This window comes from Triplophysa dalaica, chromosome 20 (genome assembly GCF_015846415.1).
Source record: "Triplophysa dalaica isolate WHDGS20190420 chromosome 20, ASM1584641v1, whole genome shotgun sequence".
Classification (NCBI taxonomy): domain Eukaryota; kingdom Metazoa; phylum Chordata; class Actinopteri; order Cypriniformes; family Nemacheilidae; genus Triplophysa; species Triplophysa dalaica.
This window is the reverse complement of record NC_079561.1, coordinates 16838863-16863444: the sequence shown is the minus strand read 5'-3', so window position 1 is coordinate 16863444 and position 24582 is coordinate 16838863. Positions and strand designations below refer to the sequence as shown.

Genomic DNA, 24582 nt, shown 5'->3' with positions numbered 1-24582 from the left:
TATTCACAATAAATACAAAAGTAGCAGTTTATCCTTTTAACTCGTAAATCGCCTAACCCTGCATGCAATCATAAAAAGATTAATGTCTTCAGTTAGCTCATGACATCATCAGAAATAACAATAGATTATGATTCATCCGGATTCTCCAAAACAGTAAACTCCTGCTGAACGCTGTAATTTCCTCATGACATCATACATAAAGTCTGCAGCCAGCAAATCAGAGATTAAGACTGCCATTGTTCTTCCAGAGAATCTTCAGACACTCCGTTTTACAAGATCCAGCCAGTTAAACAAACAAACAAGCACTTTAGTATCCAAGGAAGCAGTAATCTCTCTGACACACAGGCCTCGCTGACCCCTCTTGAGAACACAGGGAATTCCACTACGCAATAATAACTCCTGAACATTCCAAAGAGGACTATGACATTTTGGGGAATGCGCAAAAAAACAGGAAAGGACTGAAAACAAAGCAATGGAATTCCCTAAACAAACACTGGGGAAACTGATTCTCTGGGCGAAAACAGCTGTATTGAATTTTGCAAGAAATCTTTTCTAATGTTAATGTGCGTTGTGCAGTTTCATCTGTTTGTTTCTGGTACCATGTGCAGTAAGAACCGTAAAGACACGTGCTTGCTATTTATAAACCGATTAACATTATATTGAATTATTGTACTGTTTGGCACTGAAATCAAAAATGTCTCAGTAACGTAGGAAATAAAATAATGCTGGATTGGTCAGTTTGCTCCCCGCTATATTTAGCATTGGGCCAAAGCAGCAGGCAGACGGCGAGCTTTGATGAGGGGCTTTCTGCGGATTCTGGGGTGAAAGGATGAGGACGCAGATGTCAGGAAATCTCTTTCTGGGGAGGACAGACGACAGACGTATGCAACGGATCACCAACAGCGGCCCAGCGGACCACACTTCTTTTAGACAAACTTGGACGACTGACAGATCACAAGATAGTACTTCAAAACAAAACCTCATTAAAGCACACCGCCAATTTATATGCTTGGTTTAGGAACACATTTATCAAAAGAAGTACTGTAAGCTTGAATGAGATGTAGAACCGACAGACCCAACGAACACCACATCAAAAGAAATCCTTCTGTCAAAGCCTCACATCTATAATTTACACGGATTGGTGGTCAAAGGTTCATGACAAATCTCACTTTTTAATTTAAATCTAATACAACAAATGAGATTTATAAACATCAGACGCAAACACAAACTATATAAAGCACAAGCAAAACAAATCATGTTCTTATTGTTCAGCTGGGAGAGCAAAGGTTGTGGGTTCGATTCCCAGAGGACATATTGAAAGAAAGTCAAATAATAAATGAAATATGCCACCTTTCTTAAATTAAAATGTGCAACATCGTAAAAGAAACCTAGGAATTTTATTTCCCATATCCACTCTGGGATCAGCTGTTATCGAAGTTTAAAGACTGCGGAGCAATTAAACGAATAGTGAATTTATGAAGAGGAACAGGGTTCCCAGATTGTCTGCTTTACTCACCTTGGAAGCAAGCGACATGTCAAATGGGTGGAAGACCATGGTACTCTTTCGGCTGGATTCACAGAGCCTGACCCATGCCAGAGCCAGCTGCTACAATCCCTCAAACCCTCTTCTACACAACGCTCGCACACGCACCAATAGATACACAAGTACTGCTGACCTCTAACACGGATGTTGGACAGGTTTCAAAAACAACCAAGTGAAATTCTGTAACGTAAATAAAGATCTTCTTGATTTCCTTCATGAGAAGCAAGGGGGCTGACCGGTAGGTCCAGTGATGTGAGGTAAAAGTGACCAACTGAGCCTCGCTGCTTGCATTACTGAATGGGACGGGCCAAACGTCATGGCAACTGGAGAATCCCGTCTCATTGTGTGGAAGGGAAAAGAGAGGCGTGGCCGCAGACAGTCACATGTGAAGAGGAGGAGATATCAAACACATCCTGGAACCTCAGAGATGTCAACTGATTGTCTGTATAAAAACAAGTTTAAATTTCATTTCAGTGGACCATAAAGGACTACGGCAATTTTGTGCATATAATAATATTTTTAATGTTTTAATTTTCACAGCTTCAGCAAGCAAGCAAATAAAAGGTAAAAAAAGTCAATGTTTTTTTGTTTGTGAGACCCTTTGGACAAAATATAAAGGAATTAATGTAATTGTAAAGTCAAATTCTTTTAAGATTATTTTTTTTGATAATCTTAAAGGGATACTTCACCCAAATATTTTGTCATCATTTGATCACCTTAGAGTTGTTTCAAATCTGTATAAATGTCTTTGTTCTGATGAACAATGCTTGTATTTGGAAGAATGCTTATAACCAGAAAGATTTTGTCCCCCATTGACTTCCATAGTAGGAAAAAAAATGGTAGTCAAAAGTTCCCCTAACCTGTTTGCTGTCCAACATTCTTCAAAATATGTTATTTTCTGTTCAACAGAACTAAAAAATCCTGCAGCTCAGTGATAAGAGCATTGCGTTAACAACGCAAGGTTGTGGGTTCGACCCCAGGGGATTGCACATACATATGTAAATATGTATAGGATAATGAAATGTAAGTCGCTTTGGATAAAAGCGTCTTCCAAATGCCTAAATATAAATGTAAAAATTATAAAGTAATTTCTCTGCTATGGGAGTCAATGGGGGCCAAGATCCGTCTGGTTATAAGCATTCTTCCAAATATCTTTCTTTATGTTCATCAGAACAAAGACATTAATACAGATTTGGAACAACTGGAAGGTTAGTAAATAGTGACAGAATTTTCTTTTTTTTGGGTGAAGTATCCTTTTAAGTTAGTTATAAAACAATCAACATTTTGCCATCGCCAAGTAAACTTTATATTGTTCCAATGCAGTATAATGTAATTTTTCTCTGGCAACGGCCATTTTTGAAATAATGTAAGTATAATGCAGTTCTAATGAAATAAACAAACTCAAAAACTAGTGATGCACCGAAATTGTCGGGGGTTGGCGGTTAGGTCTATAGTGGGCGTTCCAACTAATGGTCGCCTGAGTGATGACGTTCATGGATCACATTAGCTCTATCATCTTCCTAATGGCTGTTGCTCCTGAAAGTCGCTCTTGCATGAGGTTGAAGATATCTCAACTTTGTCACGCCGCTACACATGCCCCATCCGGTTGCCCACGGTTGCTACTGCCTGTGTTGCCAGAAGACCTCAGCTCTCCATTGAAATGAATGGGATCATGTCGCTTTTTCGCTTGTAATGTGAACGACGGATCTGCAAGCCAGTGATCATGTAAGCATGCCATAACAAAAGCTAAAGCCAGTAAATATAACAAGAAAAGCTCAAAACCAGCAGACAGAAAATGACACAAAAGTGTCCAAATGCAATGACCAAGGAAGAATAATATATTTAGTATAGTTTTAAAATAAGTTCCGTTTCATTTTTGTGGTTTTAGTGTGTGTAATTAATACAATTATATAAAACTATTTTAAAAAGTCTTTTAAAGTCATTTTCGGTTTTCAGTCAAGTGCATCCTGAATTTTCTCTTTCGGCCAGAATTTTCCTTTCAGTGCACCACTATCAAAAATTCAGTGAACACCGATAAAGCCTTAAAAAAACTGTGCGATACCTTTTGATTTAAGTGATATCGGTGATGATGTAGCTTTTAAAGACTAAAAATGATTCACTTGTTGTATAAAAATACAATTGTTATACTTTTTGGAGAGTGGTATTTAAAATCAATTTCACTTTCACACATTTATGTTTATGTTTCACAAAAAGAAAAAAGAATGCCCTCTGAGTAAATGGCAACAAAACCCCAATTTTTTAGATGAGGTATCTTTTTCAAACCAGGTTATACTGGAAAAACACATTTTCTTTTATGAATTACACTACACAACATGAAATTTACTGCTGTAACATATTATTTTTGTTTACTTTTTCACTTAAAAAAATCATTTAGTTTTCTATCAATACTTTTTGTTATTTATAAGGTCATGACAGTATCAGTAGAATGGCATCCTTGTGTCTCAGCTGGAGTGATTTCCCAGCAACCCTTTCACTTTACCGATACAGGGAAATGACAGCTGGAATATGAAACTGCGGGAAAACCCGAACAAAAGCACGTCAAACAACAAGTCTAGACTTTAAGCAGGTTGGTATGCATTCTCTACTATTGATCTGGAGAGAAAAAATATTTTTATCACAAAGAAACACTTTGATTATCTATGACTATAGTAACAAGGATACTCCTTGTTTCACCTCACATTTCATGCATTCAGATAAAGGGTGGGTAGAATTTTTATTCGATTCACACATTATTGTCAATTTAAAGGCCGGCCGTTCAGCATAATAATAACAATGATAATAGATGAAGAGTTTGGTTCCAAAACTAGCTAACTAACTATATAAAAAACATGATAACATAATAAAAAACATGATTTAAAAAACAAAAAAAAAAGATTTATCTCATTTTGGAACAAAACTCTTCAGATATAATAGCGATACATGTTCTACAATTATAATAAAATATATGTTAAAGCGATTTAAGGTGGGTGAAGTAGAATGAAAAATCTGAACAAAAATCTTTATCTTATCTGTTCCGGCATAAACACCACAAAAAAATAAACACTAACACAAGTTCTACCAAAAAAATATGAGCTTGGAATAAATACAAAAAATATATTTTTTCAGTCTCCAATCCTAGATGTTTACCTGTGGCATATATCAGTAAAAAGTAAAAAAACAAAACAAAACAAAGCAACAAACTAGCAAGTCATTTGTGTGGCGTATCACTCTTTTAAATCACTGTTTTAGATAAGAACAGCTTTGATCAAGCTGTGAATAATGATGAGACGAATCATCAAAACCCTCACAAATCCACCCAGAAACAAACACAATTCTAACCAGGTCACATTTAATTCTTTAGCCTTGCTTCAGTATCAACACGGGACCATTCTCAGGGTTAACAACATCCACAGTGACCGGCTTGAATTAGTCAAACCGTGGGCCTAACAAAGAGCCATTGAAGCAGACGCTTAATCAGTGATCAAAACCAAAACTTTATCGCCTGATCAGATAAGACTGTCTGACTAGCGTAAAGGGGGGGAACCCGTGCCGTCAGGTGGCGTCACGCTCCTTTCCGTTTCACGCACATTCATTCTCCATTCCATGTGAACACGTAGTGTCTTCACCCTCAAAACACACATTAAATGAGAGAAACGCTGATACTTTCGCTGGAAAGTGATGCTATCTCAGAGTTTAATAATTGATGGGCTGATCACTGAGGCATAAATAAGATGAGAAAAACACTGACTATCACCAAGGTTATGAACCGTAAAGAATCAGGTGGTTACGGTAAGCAGGCATCAAGTTTCTAGCCAACGTTTATCGGCAAAACACCCTCACCAAGGTCATGAACCTTAAAAAGCAGATCCATAATATCAGTCAATAAAGTCTGTCTTACCCTGCACTTCGTTGGAGGACTTTGTCTTAGGGACGAGGCATCAGGAAAACTTTCAGGAACCATGTGGAGCAGGTCCCAACTGTGCCATGAGGATAGACGTCCAAAACGTACCATCATGTGACCTTCACCCTTCTTATCTGACCCGAGTCAAGCACGAGGGTGTACAGATGTACCCTAAACTCCCACTTCACTGAGTTACATCCAGAGGAAACAATGAAAGACAAACTACCAATTTCACAAGTCACTGACAGATGAAGGTATTTTTAAAGTCTTTGCAGGAGATGGGAGGAGTAAAATCAAGTCACAAGTCATTCTTTACACCATAGGCCACACACACACACACACGGCAGATTCAACCCCCTCCCACACAACAACCTCCTTGAAGAATGAAAGTATTAGTAATGTGTCGATCTTATATATTGTATCACAGGTTTTTTTTTGTGAATAACGGGAAGTACCAAAACCCCAATCACATGTTTCATGTCAGTAAAATGTCATCCTACAATAAATCCCAATACAACAAGAATTATTATGCAAAATTGTGTAAGACAAGTATATAAAAAATGAACTTGACCAGAAAGGGCTAATTTAGTGATTTTGGTTGTATTTTATAAAGTAAACATCAAGTTCAAAACATTATAGTCTTTAAAAGATAAGTAAATAATTTCTGTTACATTGCATATACAACAGAAAGGTTCATATTTTATACCTTTGGTTGGTGTTTTATACAATACACTTCCAGTTTAAATCACAGCGTATTTTAAGAAATCTTAATTCTCATTTGGTTTATCACTAACAGTCGTTCCACTGCCAGTTTCCCGTGAAGATAAAGGCCATTTTTTGCTAAACTCACATTTTGTTCTCTAGTCTGTGAACAAAGAGTGTTAATGGTCAGAAACTAATTGCATGTTAATTGTGTTAACTTCACATGAACATCAATCATGTGGGGGGGAGGGGGGTCTTTGTTGATAACTCAGTTAAATAAGTCATTACTACTGTTTGCATTGGTCTGCAGTTTTAAATGGAAGATTTTGAAACCAAGAGAAACCTGCCAAAAATTAAACACCGTAGAAATTGCATTAGTTTAATGCATCTTAAATGAAGAAAGCACTGTGCACAAACTATATCTGCTCTGACAGCAAACAAAACTGTGATGTTTATACTATTTTAATTTGGTGTGCTATCAGTTCAAAAAGGAACAGGAAGTGTCTCATTCCTGCAGATTCTGAGCACACGTTATTCAGACCTTTGATACGAGTTGTGTTTAATCTTAAGGCTACATTTCCTTATTTAATGAGAGATCAGGTCAATGTTTCCTAAACAGTGTAAAACAAATATTCACATATTGCAAAAAAGTTGATTCTTGGAATTCACTACAAACAGCTTTAGTAAAGATGCAATGTAATGATTATTCTTGTCATGAAATTAACACGGCAATGCTAACGTGACAGTTAAACCAGATCAGTGCTCAAAAACTTAACTACATTACTCATTTAAAACGTTTAAAATTAACTCGAAACATTTATGATCTTCTAAAGATAAACTTGACATCAGCCAGTTAAAAATATTTGCTAAATATTCTTAGAAAAGGGAAGTTAGATGTATGAGGTTATTTCATTCTTTACAAGTGGCACTTGGTTTGACATTCTGATATCTAATGGAATGACATCAGCTCTGAGACCATCTGTATCACAGTGTTCTCCTGAGAGTTGCCAAAATTAATCCTTTAGCAGAAGTAAAAAATATATTGATGAATCATGCTACACCACTCAAAGATATTTGTTCAATTTGATTGTCTCAAACAGGGGAAGTATTACTAAAACCACCTGCAACCAATTTATGAATATCAAATCATGGTTCAGGGCAGTGATGCAAATTCAGTCTTCAGCGCAACATCTAGTCCATTTGAAAACTGGCATCAATAGTAACCACAGTTATTCACTCCTACTGTTGCCATTGCACTGATGTTGTATTCAGAACCTGCAGATTCCTGCAGTTATACGAAAGACCACTAGGGGGACTTTATATTTGGCAAATATGGATTAGATCAAAATATCAAAAACACAACTTTCACCTGAAAACATGCTCTCATGAGACACTTGCCTTTCAGCTAACTGAGTCAAGTAAAAGTCACAGCGCTACATCAAACACTCATGCTTCAAAGGTCACCAGGGCGCATCTGCCCAATCAAACCTCAAAGAGGAGCCGCGGTGTCAGCGGCGTACCTATAATCCGAGGGGTGAAGGGTCCCTTTCTAAAGGTCAGACTTTGGTGAGGGGGCAAGACACAGTGGGTGTGTTACCACATACAGGTCAAACACACTCACAGACAAAACCAAGCAGCTCTCATAAAAATTCCATGAGAAGACTCCTTCATAGAGAAGCCGAGAAGATTCGAGGTTGTCAGCACACAGACACGGTCACACAAGAATAGACGGAAATATATTTGCCAGCAGTCAAGCGGCATAACATTTTCATTTTTTTAAAGCAGCATTTTTAGATGTATTATGGCCATTCCAGTCCAGTGTCTGTTGAATTTCAACAAGTTTAAACCTCAGGAGTGACAAAATCATCCAAGAGCGATTTGAAAGACTGACAGCATGACAAGACGTATAAAAACCGTAATAAAATCAAATATAAATTAATTTCTGAATACATGTACAAATATTACAGTTGTATAGCTTGAAAGTAAGTATTAACTTATTTTCGTTCCAGTATTTGAGGTGTGAAAAAATAAAGAGCATCTTTTATGTTATTGTCTCTCCAGTTTTCATTTTCTGCAAATATATGCAAAAATAAACAATATTTTTATTTGAAATTTGGAGATTTTTCTATTAGCTCACAGAATAAAACAAAATTATAATTCTACCTTAATGCATATCTATAAAAAAAGTTTTCAAAAAACTGAAAATACTCTCTGAAAGGGTCTGTGTATACAAACAGAATAATGAAAGATAACCTCATAGCTATGAAATGCAACACATATGGTATACAAAAAATTTACAAGTACCCAAATATCAGTTTCAACAATAAATGAGATGATATCTAGTGTTTGTTATGTGTTAAGCAATGTTATGGGGTTAAAAATGTGCTCACGATTTTTGAAAACTTAACATTATAACACTGTCACGCTATAAAGACATTCCAACTGTCCCTGCAATTCAAACAACTTAATAAACATTAAACTGTGGCCAAATTATAAAAATGCCAAAAATGTTCTGCAGGTCAAGGTTTAAGAAGGTAAGACTAGGGGACATAGTATATCATAAGAATAAAAAGTCATTCAATAACTATATTGAGCCTGGGCAGTTCAATGAAAAAGTCTTATTTTATTATTTGTTACTTATACTTTTTCATCTCTTCTCATTCACCATAAAAAGCATTTTAGATGAAAGTTTGGAACGTGCAAGGCTATTTGCATATAATGGATATCTACAACGGGAATTGCATCATGAATGATAAGAAATGCCTGACCAAATGAAGTATCTGTTGATACTGCGATTTAAACGTTGTATAATGTTTATGAAAAGGGATTGTGCTTCAAAACTACACCAAATACATCATCTGTAGAATTAGAGACAGCAACAATGACGTTTCTGTAATACAATTGTGATTAATTCCTCTTTTAATGCAAGGTTTTGTATGAGGTTGCCAGGGTGTTGTGGTTGCTAGGGTGTGTGGTGTGTCAAAAAGGCACAAATTACAACTATGAATGTAACCATTTTTAATGTTCTGAGGAACTTCTTAAAATAAACCCAAGCAAAAAAATGTGTCCTTTTTAGGGCAGCCTCTAACAAAAACAACGCTAAATCAAACCCATGCAGACTAAGATACCACATTCTCTGGGCTGTCCTCTCAGTCGAGTTATACTGAGGAAAAGGAACAACAAATCTACGTTCGTAAGAAGGAAAGAGCAAAACTCGAACACGCACAGGCTTGTCTCAAGCAGTTACACAGCCGGCATCCATACAGCAGAAGTCTGATGCAAGAGGGAAACAGTCTATTCTATAGTTTTTATAGCTATTCCTGATTTTTTTAAACCTCAAAATAACAGTGAATGAGCTGGCAGGTTCAGCGGGGGGCCTGCGCTCACATCCCTACAGTCATCCGTGTTGAGACAGAGCATTTCCATGTTTGTTCAAGCACGCAAAATCCTTTTATGAAAGAAGGATTGAGCAGAGACATGTCTACCCATCTCACATGCGTCACAGATGGGAAAATCCAACTATACGATGTTGAAATATGCACAGAGCACTTCTACATAAAGGAAACACTAAAAACCACATCATGCCCAACAAGACCAGACTACGGTCAGGTTAAGAGCGCCCTTTCATAGGAGTAGCAAACCGGTGGTTAACTGATCACTTCCTGTAGTCAGTGTACTTCCTGTTATGAGTTCATATGTTGTTGTTAACAATGTTTTTCCTAAGGAAGATTTGACAAAAGTCCAGGTGAGTCTAAAGTGGTCAGATACGATGAAACGGAACAATATTTTAGAGCCAGAAACAGCAAACACTCTCATATCACATGTAAAAATGTCTAAAAAATAATTATTATATACAAAATTATAAATAAGATTAAATTAAAACAATTTATTAAAATGAAGAATGTGAAATGAATGTAATAAAATATAAACAAAAAAATAACATAATAATTAAATGTAACATATATAATAAAATACATTTAAATGTTTATTTCTTGGGTGCAAGAAGTCTTACAAAACATTGTAAGAGGAAAAATCAATGAAGTAAAGACAGATTCTGAAACCAGATCTAGGAGACAAACCATCTCATAAAGCCTGAATAAGTGTACACATGACTGACCAGTATGTCCACGGTCTCTCGCCGCGGCAGGGACCCATGTTCTCCCTTCTCACTGGCTGGTGTGAGGATGTAAAGACTGCCCCCTACTGACGGCTTCATGTTGGGTAGACTGAGAGAGCGTAAATCCTTCACGCTTTGCTCTACTTTCAGCTCATCGCCAGGGCGGGCTGTAGGGCACACACACATATGTGGTCATACATTATTAAAAGTTTGCACATACCGTTTACCATCATTTATAGCAGATATGAAGAACACCTCACATTTAGTAATTTAATGATCCATAATGAAATATCTGTTAGGTATGTGAACATATTTTTCTATTCAGAAAACATTAGTCAGATGAAAAAGATGTAATTTTAAGATTATATTATAAGACGACTTATAATGAATGGATATTACAGCAGGTAATATGACACTGTACACGTATCATGAAACTGATCAAAAGAACTACCTATTTTGCATAAAAGTAAAGCCTATTATATTACTTTCTTATCAAAATAGAGCACATGCCCCAAAAATTATTATAATTTCTTGAAAATTCTTACATATTTTTAATAATACAACGCATGTAATATATGCCATTGCACTATTAGTAGTTGTTTACATTTCAATTATTTTATTAGATTCCTAACAGATTTATATCATAATCGTATATTTTAAATTTAAAAAGAAATATTTCCATTGCAGTCATTTTCCATTAATTTATTTTCTTGTTAATATTTTAATTAACATTACATAATATTTTAATTTACAGTTAAAATTATATTGTAATGTCTTATTGGCATAAAAAGCAGTACATCTAATAATGTAAAGTAAAAGTATGATACAATTAATACACTGTATTTTTTAAATAAAATAATGATCCTAAAATAAGCTTCTAATTATTAGCAAAATATAAATCCAACTCCTTCCGATTTGGGGATGAATATAAATAAGCATAAACATTCTTGAAATACTTGTATAAAAATCAATACTCACAATAACCTGTTTGCAAGAAACAGGGTTTAATCCCAAACTCAATTTCATTTGCTCAAATCCTTTGTTAGTGAGATTCAAAACCACATCGAAATGAACAGCTCTTCCACATGAAAAAACAATCTGCCATATCTCAGACTACATGTTTATGTCCCAATCATTTTAACACTAACTCACTCCATTCTCAGGTCACAGGTTATACATGACGCAGGCAGCCACAGAGCGCAGTGGGCGTGGATCTTGTGTCTGTATGTGGTTGCGTTATCAGATTAAAGATGAGGGGATGAGGATTTGAAAAGACAAGCATATGGTTATTTCGTCATGAAATAGTTGTCAGCAGAGCCGATAAAGAAGAACCTGCGTGTTCTTCTAACACCTGTTTAGAAATGTAACTACTACTAATGATATTGAATTGGCCACACCTCTGTGTGAACACAGTGCAGTCTAATACTCGGAGATTGTGATGAATTTACTGGATGTAAAAGCCTGGTAGATAGAAGAGTGAGAGGAACGGTGACACAAAACAAGATTTTCTGTTGGGGTAATTGAAGTCTTGTTAAAATAAGAAAGGAGAATTTCACAGAGGTCAAGCTGTTCAGAAACATGATGGATCAGGAAAAACACATGATTTTTACCTTTTACTTTGAGATAATGTCCTCCAAAACGATAAGCCTCAAAATGGAGCGAGAGCGGAGTGTTTGACTGGTCCAGGAACAGATCAACTCGGGATGGTTCGATCCCCTTACGTTCAAAAATTGGTCCGAGGACCTCTCTAAAAATCAATGAAGTTCCAATTAACCATACACTTTTGCTAGTACTGCTAAAATGAACAAGTCATGGCAATTTAAAAGTTAAGTAAACACAAAAAGATTTAATTTTATTAATTAAATGGCTGACAACATATAAATGTATACATAGATGCCACATTGGACTGACGCAACCATCATTTCAAATGATGTGATGATACACAGAAAAATCTCCCCACCTCAAAAAAAGGTATTAAAAGGGCACAATGCTCACCGTAGAGTCTTCTTTTTTACTGCCGGGACAATCTCAGTGTCAATATCAATGTTCAGGTCAAACTTAAGCGTGAAGCATTCCTTCCTGGGGTCCTACAGGGGCGACATATCCAAAACCAGTCAGAGAAGCCACAAACCACTTCAAGTCACAACAACTTTCTAAATATTTCAAGATTTTAATCTTTTTTCCCTGACGCAGTCTGAAGTTTCAAGAGCCACATCCTGGGGCAGATGATGTGTCAACTCCTGTGCATTACATATGACATCATAGGGAATACCACATACAAGTCTGCGCTTGTGCGGTACAACTAGATATGTTACTACGCAAGACATAAAAGCTTTGCTGCAGCGTTTCCCATCAAGCTGTGAGTTCCGAGAAACACATTCACACTCATGGAATAACGTAACAATGTTTTTAAATTATTAAAACAAAATGAAGACTGATTAAAAAACAATTATAAGAAAAACATTTAAAGGTGTAAAACTTTGCAAGCATGTCCAGGTCACATTTCAGCCCATAATATTAGAATTAGTTTACATTTTCATAACGAAAGTAATCCTTTACAAAACTTGCAGTATTTCCCCATGAGCCTTACATCAGTGTGTCGTCGTCTGGGCTTCTTTCCGTCCTTTCCTTTCATCTTCAGTCCTCCTGTCTTGCGCTCCCTGATGAAAACAAACAAAAACATCACATACACAGTCATGGCATCCGTGTACATGACAAATGCAGGCCACTGCCCTTCATGAACAAATACAAATAGCTCTTTCATATCAAAGCACCGGTAATTTATCTTTTAGAAAGAGCCGGTTATTGCAACGTGAGATTTGTTATTACCCACCCACAAATGGCATGTAAATAAAAACAATGCTGTGATTGATGGCTTTACATGTGGGCAATACTTGACCTGGATACGGACGTACTACAGGTGTGCGATTTGTGCATGTACAACATACCCATGCTCATTGGTTCCTTCTTCATCTTCCTCCAGGTCTGATGGGGGGCTGGTGCGGGTGGGACAGGACCGCGTGGACACATTTCGTGCCAGGATGGAACCTGCGACACACAGAGCGTTTAAATAAAACATGTTTGATGTGTGCCTGAAAAACACTTTAGGTTCCAAGAAAAAAAGTTGGAAAAAAGTTTGTCATCAATAAGAGTAAATAACAATGAACTGCTACATTACAATATTTAGTAATTAAGTCAAAGGTCCAGTGTAATTTTTTTGGAGGATCTTTGACAGAAATACAATTTATTACACATAACTATGTCTTCAGAGGTGTATAAAGACCTTACACAATTAAGCGTTATGTTTTTATTACTTCAGAATTACCTTAGAATAAGCTATTTCTATATACATACACCGTGTGTCCCCTTGCATGGAATTTGACAAGTTGTTTCTACAGTAATCCTAAGCATGCAACCTGTTCAGAGTGTGCTTCTATAAATACTATGCACTGTGCTGTGTTTTAACTTTTCTGTTTTTCCTGTTTGCCCCTGTAAAGCTGCTTTGAAACAAAACACATTGTGAAAAGCGCTATATAAATAAACTTGAATTGAATTGAATTGCTTCGTTAATAAGTGTTCTCCTTCAGCAATGAAGTGACAACGCACCGTCATCTTAGTCTTGTGTCAGACCAGAGTTATTATAGTTTTCATTTTAGTTTGATTTAGTTTTTTTCTTCATCTTTTAAATTAGCTTTTATTTTTTTAGATTTTTTGGTCTATTTTTTGTAAAAAAAATAGCAATTATGGTAAATGTATCATTTTATAATATGTTGTTTTATTTTTTATGTTGCCATATCAGATTAATTAATTTTTAATTTAGTTTGTGTTTATTATTATAATTTTACTGCTTTAAACTTACTTCAGTTTATTTTTGAAGCAACATTTCCTTGAGTTAAGTATTTCCAGTAATTTTTAGGTTAATATTTTATTTGATTTCAATGAGCAGGAACTTTTTCAAAGTTTTAATTTTAGTAAACTAAAATATCCTTGCCATTGTGCTTCGAAAGGGAGGGGTGGAGTGAGCTGTTGTTTGCAATTTGCAAACCCGACAACTAGATGCCGCTAAATTTCATACACTGGACCTTTAGTAATATTTTATACATTAAAATAAAAGTAAAACACAGTATTTTGTAATAATAAATGTCATTATGGGATTTATGTTATGACAAAAAAAAAAAAAAAAAAAATTGCTTCAAGTTTGTAGAAATGTTCTCTGGGAAGGTGAACGCTTGAACTTCAGATGTTCAGATGAACTTTAGCTGTTGTTTAAATAGTGTGTGTGTGCGCATGTCTGCTGGGTCAGTTACCTTGTGGCTGTAAGTCAAAGTGGGGGTGCCTGTCAAAGTGCATGCTGTCAGTGTCATCCAGGTGACAGCGAGAATCACATGACTCACACAGGTGCAAAGGGTTTTTACCATTCAGTTCCTGACAGTCTGGGTGATGACACACCTACAAGAGAAGAGACAGTAAGAATCATGAGTAAAGAAAATACTTCAAGGAAGGCAAGAAACAAATTATATATGAGTCAAGATACGAGAAGAAATTCCACAGTTCAGAGTATGTGAATGAACCAAGGAAAAAGTTTCACCCTCAAACATCTCTTCATGTCTGTACCTTTTTTTGAGATAGAAATACCAACCACCACACATACCAGCCCACACAAGGTCGCAAACTTAATCCACATCCCTATAAAAACTAGAACAGAAGAGCAGGAATCGGCAATGCCCCGCCATCATCATCTCTTACCTTCCACATCATAGGATGCATACAGGTCGCCCCGTCCACGGGTTTACATGGATTCTGCAGATCCATGTCAAAAAAGTAAAACACTACCGTCTCACAACCAAGATTTTCCAAACGGATGGGATCCCAATCCCTCTCCCCCAAAGAAACAACAAGATGTCCAATAAATCCATCCCCTTAGAGTCTAGCCAGGTTGAACGCCCATGGGGGCAGGGCCCAGAGGAGGGGGTGGCTTTAGGGTACTTCTGGTCTTCCCCAAGAACCAAATTATTCCTCAGATGTCTAAAGCTTCTCTAATCTGGGAGGCTAATCATATACTGTGCTCTCTCTCTCCTGAACCCATCCGACGGGGCAGCGGAGATTAAATTTGGCTCATCTCTGTCTCAGACCGGACTACACCCTAAAAGTGTTCTAGCCTGAGGAAGAAAGGCAGTCCTGGTTCTTTAAAGTTTTTAAATAGAGCACGCTTTTAAAATGGAGTTGTCAGTAATAGGCAAGGCATGGTCTACCACAATGAGCCCAATTAAGTTATATGCACTTTTATGTTTTTAGGTTTGTCGGGACTTTGCGTTAAGCTTTGAGAGCTGTTGTGGACAATTTTTTTTTGTTGTGATTCAATGTGATTCTACTCAAGTTCCATGAAATGAGATGCACTAACAACACATACAGCAAATTTGGCAAGATGTTATGTTTACCAGCCCTGCAAATGGTGTTCATGCATCCTCATTTACACTCAAGCAAAAGTTTTCAATTATTCAATGTCATTGTAGAAATACCTTATTTACAGGCATTTACAGGTATTTGGCATCCATGATTAAACGATAACAATTTAACAATTGCCGGTACATTATCCAATAATGTTACGGACATTTCCTTCAAGGCTAAAACAATGCAGAACAGTGCAAATTAAAAAACAACAGGTGAAACAGCTGTACAAATTAATATGGAAAATTTCTTCATATTAATGCATGATATTGTGCCCTGTTTTATGGATTTTTTACAGTGTGACTAAAGGGGGTAACTGAGATACAGTAAGTAATATTTAGCTGGTCATTTGATCTATACCTGGCAACCACAATGAAGACAACTTTAATGTAGAGTACATTTACATTTACCAGAAGCTTTTATCCAAAGCAACTTACAAATGAAGTACACAATGGAAGCAATTGGAACAACATAAGGATGAAAAGCATAAGTTCTATAAACCTGGTCTCATATAGACTACCAAAGTATACAGAGCTAAGTTTTTTTTTAAATTATATATAAAAAGAGTAGAAAAGAGATAGAAGTCAGAACTGATCGGTCAGGTGCTGACGGAAGAGATTTGTTTTCAGACGATTCTTAAAGATGGCCACAGAATCTGCTGATCTCTTAGCAGCGGGCAGATCATTCCACAAATGCGGAACCGATCCAGAGAAGGTACGCGAGAACGATTTTTTACCTTTTTGGGATGGCACCACATGACGTAGTTCGTTTGCAAAGCGTAAGGATCTGGCCGGTAAATAAGTCTGCATAAGCGAATGAAGATAAGGGGGTGCCGAACCAGTGGTGGTCTTGTAGGCCGGGAGGCTTTAATTTGATGCAAGCAACTATAGGGAGCCAATGTAACTAAATGAAGAGAGGAGTGACGTGTGCTCTCTTCAGTTCATTAGATAAATTAGGATTTAAAAATAGATCATTAAAAGTAATCATTTATTTTTGTGTAAATAAGAGGAAAATATTACTGTGTTGCTGTATCTTAACTGGTCGAGTAAGTTTAAGGAAAGTTAAATACTGAAGCAACACAAAGATCATGGGATGATCCCCAAGGAACACACTTCCTTAAAAAATGCATAGTAAGTCTGAATAAAAGCATCTGCCAAATGCGTAAATGTAAACAATTACTCGGCACACTTAAGGAAGTGTTGGAAAAACTACGCTGTAGAGAGGTTAATTAAAAGGAAGGAAGGAGACGGGAACCGGCAGATATTTAAATTAACATTTAATCAAATAAAATCAAAAGTAAAAATACAGCCGGCCGCCCCCACGGTCGACGGCCGGCAAATTCAACACATAAATACAAACATAAACATGTTTGGGCCCGGTCCTCTCTCTTCGACGCTCCGGTCGCTCGTTCTCTTATATGCTCCCGATCTCCTTTGCAGAACACAAAAGAAGATATTTTGAAAATGCTGAGAACCCCACCAACTCCACTACATACACACACAAAGAAGTCTGAATGAAACCAAAGCAGCAATGCAGTGTATTTTTACAGTAGGGATGGCATTCTTTCTATCAGCAAAAGTTTCTTCATGTAACTGGGAGAGACTTGTGTTCTCTGACAGGTTATGAATCGCGTGCATGTGTGTGTGTGTAAAGGAGAGAAACTTATGTTGTCTGCCAATCAGCTGAGAGGGTGAACGTGACCCCGGGTCAGCAACATGAGATGTGTAACAGACTGTTACCTATAGTTTACAGTAGAGACTAGAGAGACTGTGAGTGAGAGGGACAGAAAGGGAGAGAGAGACAGACAGAAAGAAAAAGTTCGGGACAAATCTACTTAAAAGATGTTGTCCAGCAAGGTTTTGAAAGAAAGAGAGCAATGGACAGCACAGTGAAACAGCTAAACCGACAGAACAGTTGGGCAATAAAAGAACACTGAGCCAGGGATCAAACACAAGAACAGCTGAGTGTGCGTGTGTGTGCATATATGCTCAGGTCGGCTTTAATGTTCGGCTGGATTACCAATGGGCCTCAGAAGGGGAGATGTGATTGGTGTGTGTCTGACTGTACAGCACAGAAACAGACAGCTGTGAATAAACGCATACACACAAGTGTCCACTGGGGCTTATCAAATTCAGGGCCACGTGGCACCAGTGGATATCTTCACCCACACTTCGAGAACATGCTTACAATCTCAACTGCAGTTAAACCTAAACACATACCATCTTTGATTCATACCTAAAAATGCTGATTACTTTACATACCTATATTTACGGAATGTGAAGTAAAATGATGTCAAACTGAGATCAAGATAAATTATGGCACATAGCAGAATCCATTATCATTTACCAAAGTGTGTCCTGGGATTACCACATTATCCGTGCTCCGTGAATCATTTAATTTCCTCGTTTTCCCCTCAATAATCTTTAAAGCAATTAATCCTTGATATGAAAAAGCTTTTATTTTCAAGTCTCAACGTCAGAGATCATTGGGTGTGAAGGGTGCCCAATGTAAACAGGTACTGGATTCTATACACAACAAAAATATTCTCCAGTATGCATCAGGTCAAGGAAGGTGCTGTATAGACAGTGCTAGGAGATTCAGGTCAAAGGTCAAGCGCAGTGTTCTGCATTAATCCATCACAAACCTGAGCACAACCGTTCATCCGTCACTTTACAGCTTACTCGCTTTACATAACACACATTTTCATTCTCTCGACATCCCCCTTTCACACCATTAAATGTTTCAATATTTAATCCCTATTTTAGTGAGGGCCTTGTTGTTTTTGAAGTGCACGAAAAAAATATCACAGAAATAAAGAAAACGCAAACTGCAGTTAAAGGGAATGTTGTTAACCCGTATCCTATTGACCTGCATTGGTTTTGTGTTCATACAATAGAATTCAAGGGGGTTCAGTGTTGTTTGGTTATGAGCTTTCTTCAAAATATCTTCTTTTGTGTCTTGCGGAAGAAAGAAAGTCATACAGGTTTGAAATGAAAAGCTGGTGAGTAAATGACGCCAGAATTTTTCTTTTTGGGGGAAGCTTGCACGTAACTTAAGTGGATATGATGAAACTCTCAGAAAACATGGATCTTACAAAATTGAGCAACACTATGTGGAGTGACACAGCCAGGGCGGATATTTTCAATAGCGTGCTTGTGCTTTATTTACATTGTGCATGCATCACGGTATCATACAATTGCATGTGCTTGCACACTCCCTGAAAACAGCTGGTAATGAAGTGTTATTAAAGGTGACCGTGAAGGATGTTGTTAGCAATGTCCACACCCTGATAACATCAAACTCATCTAACAGCTAACAACCTCATCTCTGACAGAACGGGTTTCAATGCGTTTCCCACAGTTCTCTGTTCTCTCTCACCCTCATTTTATTTAAAAAATGCACCAGAGCCGTGGTGTAGTGACGAGTTGACATTCACTAACAAATTCACTGTTCGACTTCGAGTCTGGTTCGCAACGTTTAATCTCTATTACTTCCCCTTATCATCTCTTGCTTGTTTCCTGCTTTCATATGAAGGTGACAAAGATCAAAAAAGGATCAGGGAAAAACTGACTTATCACAATCGCTTTCTAACTAAATTACTGAGTCACCATTACGGTAAAAAAAACATTACGAAATAACCCATCGCCATTGGTTTAATGTCAAGATTTTTCTTTCCCTTTTATTGTAACCAATCTAAATTTAGCTGGAAATCATGATTGGTTTCAGCGAAAAGTGAGTCACTAACTGATTTACCCATAAGCTAGCCAGATGAAAAAAACGGTTTATCTCAACCCATGAATGCATCATGGTGACTGTGTGTGTGTTTGTATATGAGGACGTCTGCATCACTTAACTGTCTTAATCTAAGTATGATGGAGCTGTCTGATGCTTGTGATGTCTATAAACACAACTGTATGTTAAACATACGCACACCCAGACTCCTATTAAGAATGATTCATGTCTCGCCATATGTCTTTCCCATTTAGAGTAAAAAATGAATCCATGAAGATTACTGTAAAACTACTGTAAACTAACCGTAAAGATTTGGCTGCTTGTCTAAAGGCTGAGTAGGTAATCCTGTTTTGCTGGTTGGAAGTCTCTTAACATCATGATAGGAATCAATAAGGAAAGTGATATACAATTATAAAAATACCAATGTATTGGCGTAGGACCAAAAACTTTGTCCAATCATTGCCCTCGGTGCGGTTCATGCAGACACCATACGTCATCAGCGCAGTCACATATGCTCTGCAGACATAGCATGAGAATTGCAGGTAAACAGCTGTAACCTAACTTTTCCCTTGTTAAATTTGTGCAAGGACAAACAAATAAAGACCATTAAAAACTGCCACAACTAAAAACATCTAATTAGCAAAGAAGTGAAAAGCAGAAATTCTGGTCCTTGATGGATGGTTCACAGGGGTTTCAGGGGGTTTGACGCTTGGTCTGTTCGGTATTTTGCACTGGAGGTTTAAAAATTCTGGTCAAAACGGGGGTGTTGACGGGTATGATTATAATCAGTGTTGCTTTTCCACGCTCCGAGCAACTACGGGAGTCAATGGTTTCAAAGATGATGCCATGGTAACTTCTGGACAGGTACATGTTATGATTAGATTTGGATGGGTTTCGATTATATTGCTTATGTAGTTTGTGGACCTTTATGTAATACATCGTTACACAGAGTCTGTTTCTTATTCAGTTTTAAAGCTGTTGTTAACATTAGCGGTTTTCGCTATTCTAGTAACGTTATTTACTTTGTCCTTTAACATGTTCTCACTGGTGAATGAGACATGACTTAATTGGAATTGATCTACGAGCTTCTGGTTTGTGCGCGTTCATGTGTTTTGGAGGAGGTGTGGCTTGGACGGCGATTCGCATGGAGGGCGGGATCATGATTTCAGTGCTAAAAGGCTAAAGTTATCATCTTAACAAATCACCTATTCCGCCTTTAATTTGTTATTTCTTTTGAGAATTTTTAAAGCATGAATTAAACCTGTCCATTAAAAGACTAGCCAACATTTGTTATTTAAACAAGTTTGAGCTTACCAGTAGCTCAGTGGCTAGACCATGGCGCTAGCAATGCCAAGGACATGGGCATGATCCTGGGGATTGCACATACTCAGAAACAAATGTATAGTATCTTGCAATGTAAGTCGCTTTGGCGTCTGCCAAATGCATAAATGTAACTGTAAGTTTGTTAACTTTTAATAAATAAACATTACAGCCTGATCTCACATGAATGTGTAACTGGTACAAATGAATATATGGTGAATCATACAAAAATGAATAGTAGAAAAATAAACAATAATGCAATCACTGGTGGAAAAGAAGTTTTCTACCAAATTAAAGTGAATAACATTCAGTCATCATTTATTCACCCTCATGCCATTTCAAATCTCTATGACTCTCTTTCTATTGCAGAACACAAAAGAAGATATTTTGAAAATGCTGATAACCAAACAACGGTGGTACCCATTCACTGCTATTGTATGGACACAAAACTAATGCAAGTTGTTTGGTTATCAACATTCTTCAACATATTTGATCTGCAGAAGAAAGAAAGTCATAAAGGCTTGAAATTACAAGATAGTGAGTAAATGATGACAGAATTCATATTTTTGGGTGAACTGTCCCTATAAATGTATATATATTAGACACTTTGTAAAAATAGTAACAATAGTGAGATTGTATTGGGCATTGACAAAAAATAAAACATATTGTTTAAATTAAAAACAAAATGCACTTGAATCGGTATTTTGTCTACTTTTAAATGTTATTTTAACATTCTTTGTGAACTTCACACAGACACATGGTGTGGTTAGGCCGTTACGTGAATGAGCAATTACGCAACTGAAACGACCGCCAAACATCTTTCAGCTTCTGTGTGCTTAGAAAGACAGACGACCAATGAGGGAAGTGAAATCAAAGCGTCGCCGTTTGTTTTAATTTCTCAGCACCAAAGCGATCCCTCAGCACACAGCAGTGCCACGCTCCCCCTCCCGCTCCAACCCGTGACTCCAAGACAAGCGTCTGGCCCATAAAATACACATTAAAAGAAAATAGATAAAAAGCATTTACGCAGACCAAGGCGGTGTTATATTAGCTCTACACTTTGTTTTCCTTCTCTTTAATCGAGGCTAAAAACAGAAAGCCATGTTATTAAAATTTGTTAGAATGGGTCCATATGGTTATAAGTTTAAGATGGGCGAAATGAATGTTTTGGTATAGAAGAGAAACAATTTATACACCCCACACCTTCTTAAATATTCCCTTACACCTCCAAACAATTGTGTAGGCACTTTAAAATCCGAACCTTTTTTCAAAAGATCATCAAGACTCCTAAAATGGTAACATTAAGCAACTGTTATATCCAAAAGGCAAGACTAGTCAGGCCCTTTTTTCTGCAAAATAGCTTTCTGTATGTACATTTGCTTATATTGTCATATAATAACAAAATTACTTTCCAGACAATGACCAAGACGCAAGAAACAAGAAAGAATGCAGAGCGAGGATACTGACTGATGGGTCACAGTCTTGGGTCAGCGGACAGCCGGAACTGTTAAAATTAAGGAACGCATTACTGCACTAGCAGGCCAGATCCGTGTATCAGAATACAGTGACCATGGTCAGAATTTGCCCTCTTAATACCATGAGACCACACAGATGTAGTATTACACAATGCTGCTAACACACACAAAACGTTTGGCATCACCAAAGTCAACTCTATCTTACTGTAATTTAATATGTTTAAATGTACATGTGTGAATATAAGATAGAATAAAAGTAAAATATTCAGTATATAATGATAGCTTCTAATTTAGTCTTAAACCATATGGTTTTTACATGAGTCACATACAATACTATAGTGCTTTTGGTTCTGGAGACGTCCTATACTTGTACTTAATAGAGTACCTCAGACATGACGTATTTTTGTAAGCCAACCCGGAAGTTAGCGCATCGCTGGTTACCATGCATTTTTCCCATAGACAAAAAAAATTATAATCTATGATGTTGATGATTTTAACAAGTGGTGGGCCGTTAACGGCGTTAACGTGATACTCTTATCGCGCGATAAAAAAAGATGTCGCCGTTAATCTATTCTCAAAGTTGGGTTGCGAGCTGGGTCTATACTATGCAAGCTATGATGACTTTCACCTTTATATTTTACCTCGGATGTATACCTAGCTGAATTGCACTGTACCGGGCGAGAACGAGATTTTTCAACTCGCGTGATTCGCATAACTCGCGTCATTCGCGCCGCCTCGTCATCTCATGACCAGGGCTTCATTGCTTCAGGGAAAATTTATTTTTAAAAAGCTTCCCAATGGAAACATCGAAAAGACTAAGGTTGTTTGCACCATGTGCAATGCGGAATTGGTTAAAAAAAAACTTTCTCTCAACAGGTAGTGGTCTAGCTTTAGTTGAAACCAGTAAATTTGTATTGGCACCTAATGTATTATGGCTCCTGTATGACATATCGCTTGTTGCTCCCTAACTTTTTGTAAATTGCTTTGGATAAAAGCGTCTGCTAAATGACTAAATGTAAATGTACTGTAGGAGCTCTTCCAGTCTCAAGTACCACCTAAACACAAAGCATCCTTTAGCTAATGCAGAAGTAAACACAAGTACATCTTATTGAACATAATTTATTTTCATCACCAATTATCATAGTAGAACAGCTTTCTCAAGCAGTTTGTGATGCATTTTGGAAACAGGAGATGAGCCCCTGGTCTAATGCGCCACCTAGCTTGAGACACCCGTTCTCAAAGACTTACTTTTAGTCATTATTTGGGTAGCACACATATTCTGAATGCCTTCGGCAGAATTCAAATGTGCCATTTTAATGTAGATTAATGTAGATTAATTCCACTAATTTTAACACAGTTTATCTATCAAGATCATCTTTACAGATTGACAAAATATTTGCTATTTTTGAAACCCAAATACAATCGGCAGAAGTAAAAAGCCAACACAAGGCTATAAACACACTACAATATGGTCGCCCGATATCAATGTCACCACCACCAAGCCTCGGACAAACAGTATGTAGTTGCTCTGATGTAGTTGCTTTTAGCAACGTGTTAGCAAACGTGGACACAATAAAGGTTTTAAAAAAATCACAAGCGGGTTATAACTGGTGTGTTTTATGTCATAGATATAAATTGTGAAAATATTTAGAGGCAGTAACGTAACTTTACTTTAAAAAGTGGTGGGGACAGAGATGATAAAACAATACTTTAATAAATTGTATAAGAACTCGTTGAGAATATTTAGCATATAAAGTCCATTGGCTACTCTGCTTTTTGCCTCCAGCTCTCATAGTATGTGGTTCCCAAACTGTCACTTAGGGAAGGTCACATGGCTGTTGTGTTGCACTGAGCTTAAAAACAGTTTATTCCTATGACTAAATATGTTACTTGCTCAATGGTTTATGTGTTTTTGTGCTTGGACATTAGATGCACAAGCAAGCACCACGAGTGGGGAATGTGCGCCCTTTTTATAATGGCCGCGTTTCTGAAGTCGCGGCTCTCTGTCTTCCGCAAATAAAACTTACGCGTGTGAGCAATGGGAGATGGTGAGAAGGCAGTGCATCCTGCATTTCCACGAGTTTTAAATGTTAATGGCCCCTAAACGATACACACCTTCCGCAAGCATTTCTTAATTTCTTCCAAAAAGTGAAAAGGCCCTGTTTAAAAAAACAGCATAAACTGGGTTAGGTATGTTCTGATGCTTGTTTGACCAGCTTGAACCAGCTAAGGACCGGCACTTGACCTGCTAAGGACCAGCTTAAACCAGCACATGACCAGCTGAAACCAGCACAAACCAGCATCAAAACATACCAAACCAGCATGTAGAGTTTTTTTAACATGT

The 24582-nt window shown here is 37.2% G+C and overlaps 1 protein-coding gene across 4 annotated transcripts in view; it reads right to left on the bottom strand.

Annotated features, from left to right (window-relative positions):
• Positions 1 to 24582, bottom strand: part of plekhg5b (pleckstrin homology domain containing, family G (with RhoGef domain) member 5b) — a 59712-nt gene that overhangs the window by 9285 nt on the left and 25845 nt on the right. For 3 of the 4 annotated variants that reach the window (XM_056732969.1, XM_056732971.1, XM_056732972.1), the window contains 6 exons: positions 14571 to 14712; positions 13212 to 13311; positions 12854 to 12923; positions 12259 to 12350; positions 11874 to 12010; positions 10264 to 10430 (listed from right to left, as the gene is read on the bottom strand). In XM_056732969.1, the coding sequence (XP_056588947.1) occupies positions 10264 to 10430; positions 11874 to 12010; positions 12259 to 12350; positions 12854 to 12923; positions 13212 to 13311; positions 14571 to 14712 (708 nt within the window). Of the gene's footprint in view, positions 1 to 10263; positions 10431 to 11873; positions 12011 to 12258; positions 12351 to 12853; positions 12924 to 13211; positions 13312 to 14570; positions 14713 to 15009; positions 15791 to 24582 lie in introns of those variants that run through there. The other variant, XM_056732970.1, reaches the window with a different exon arrangement.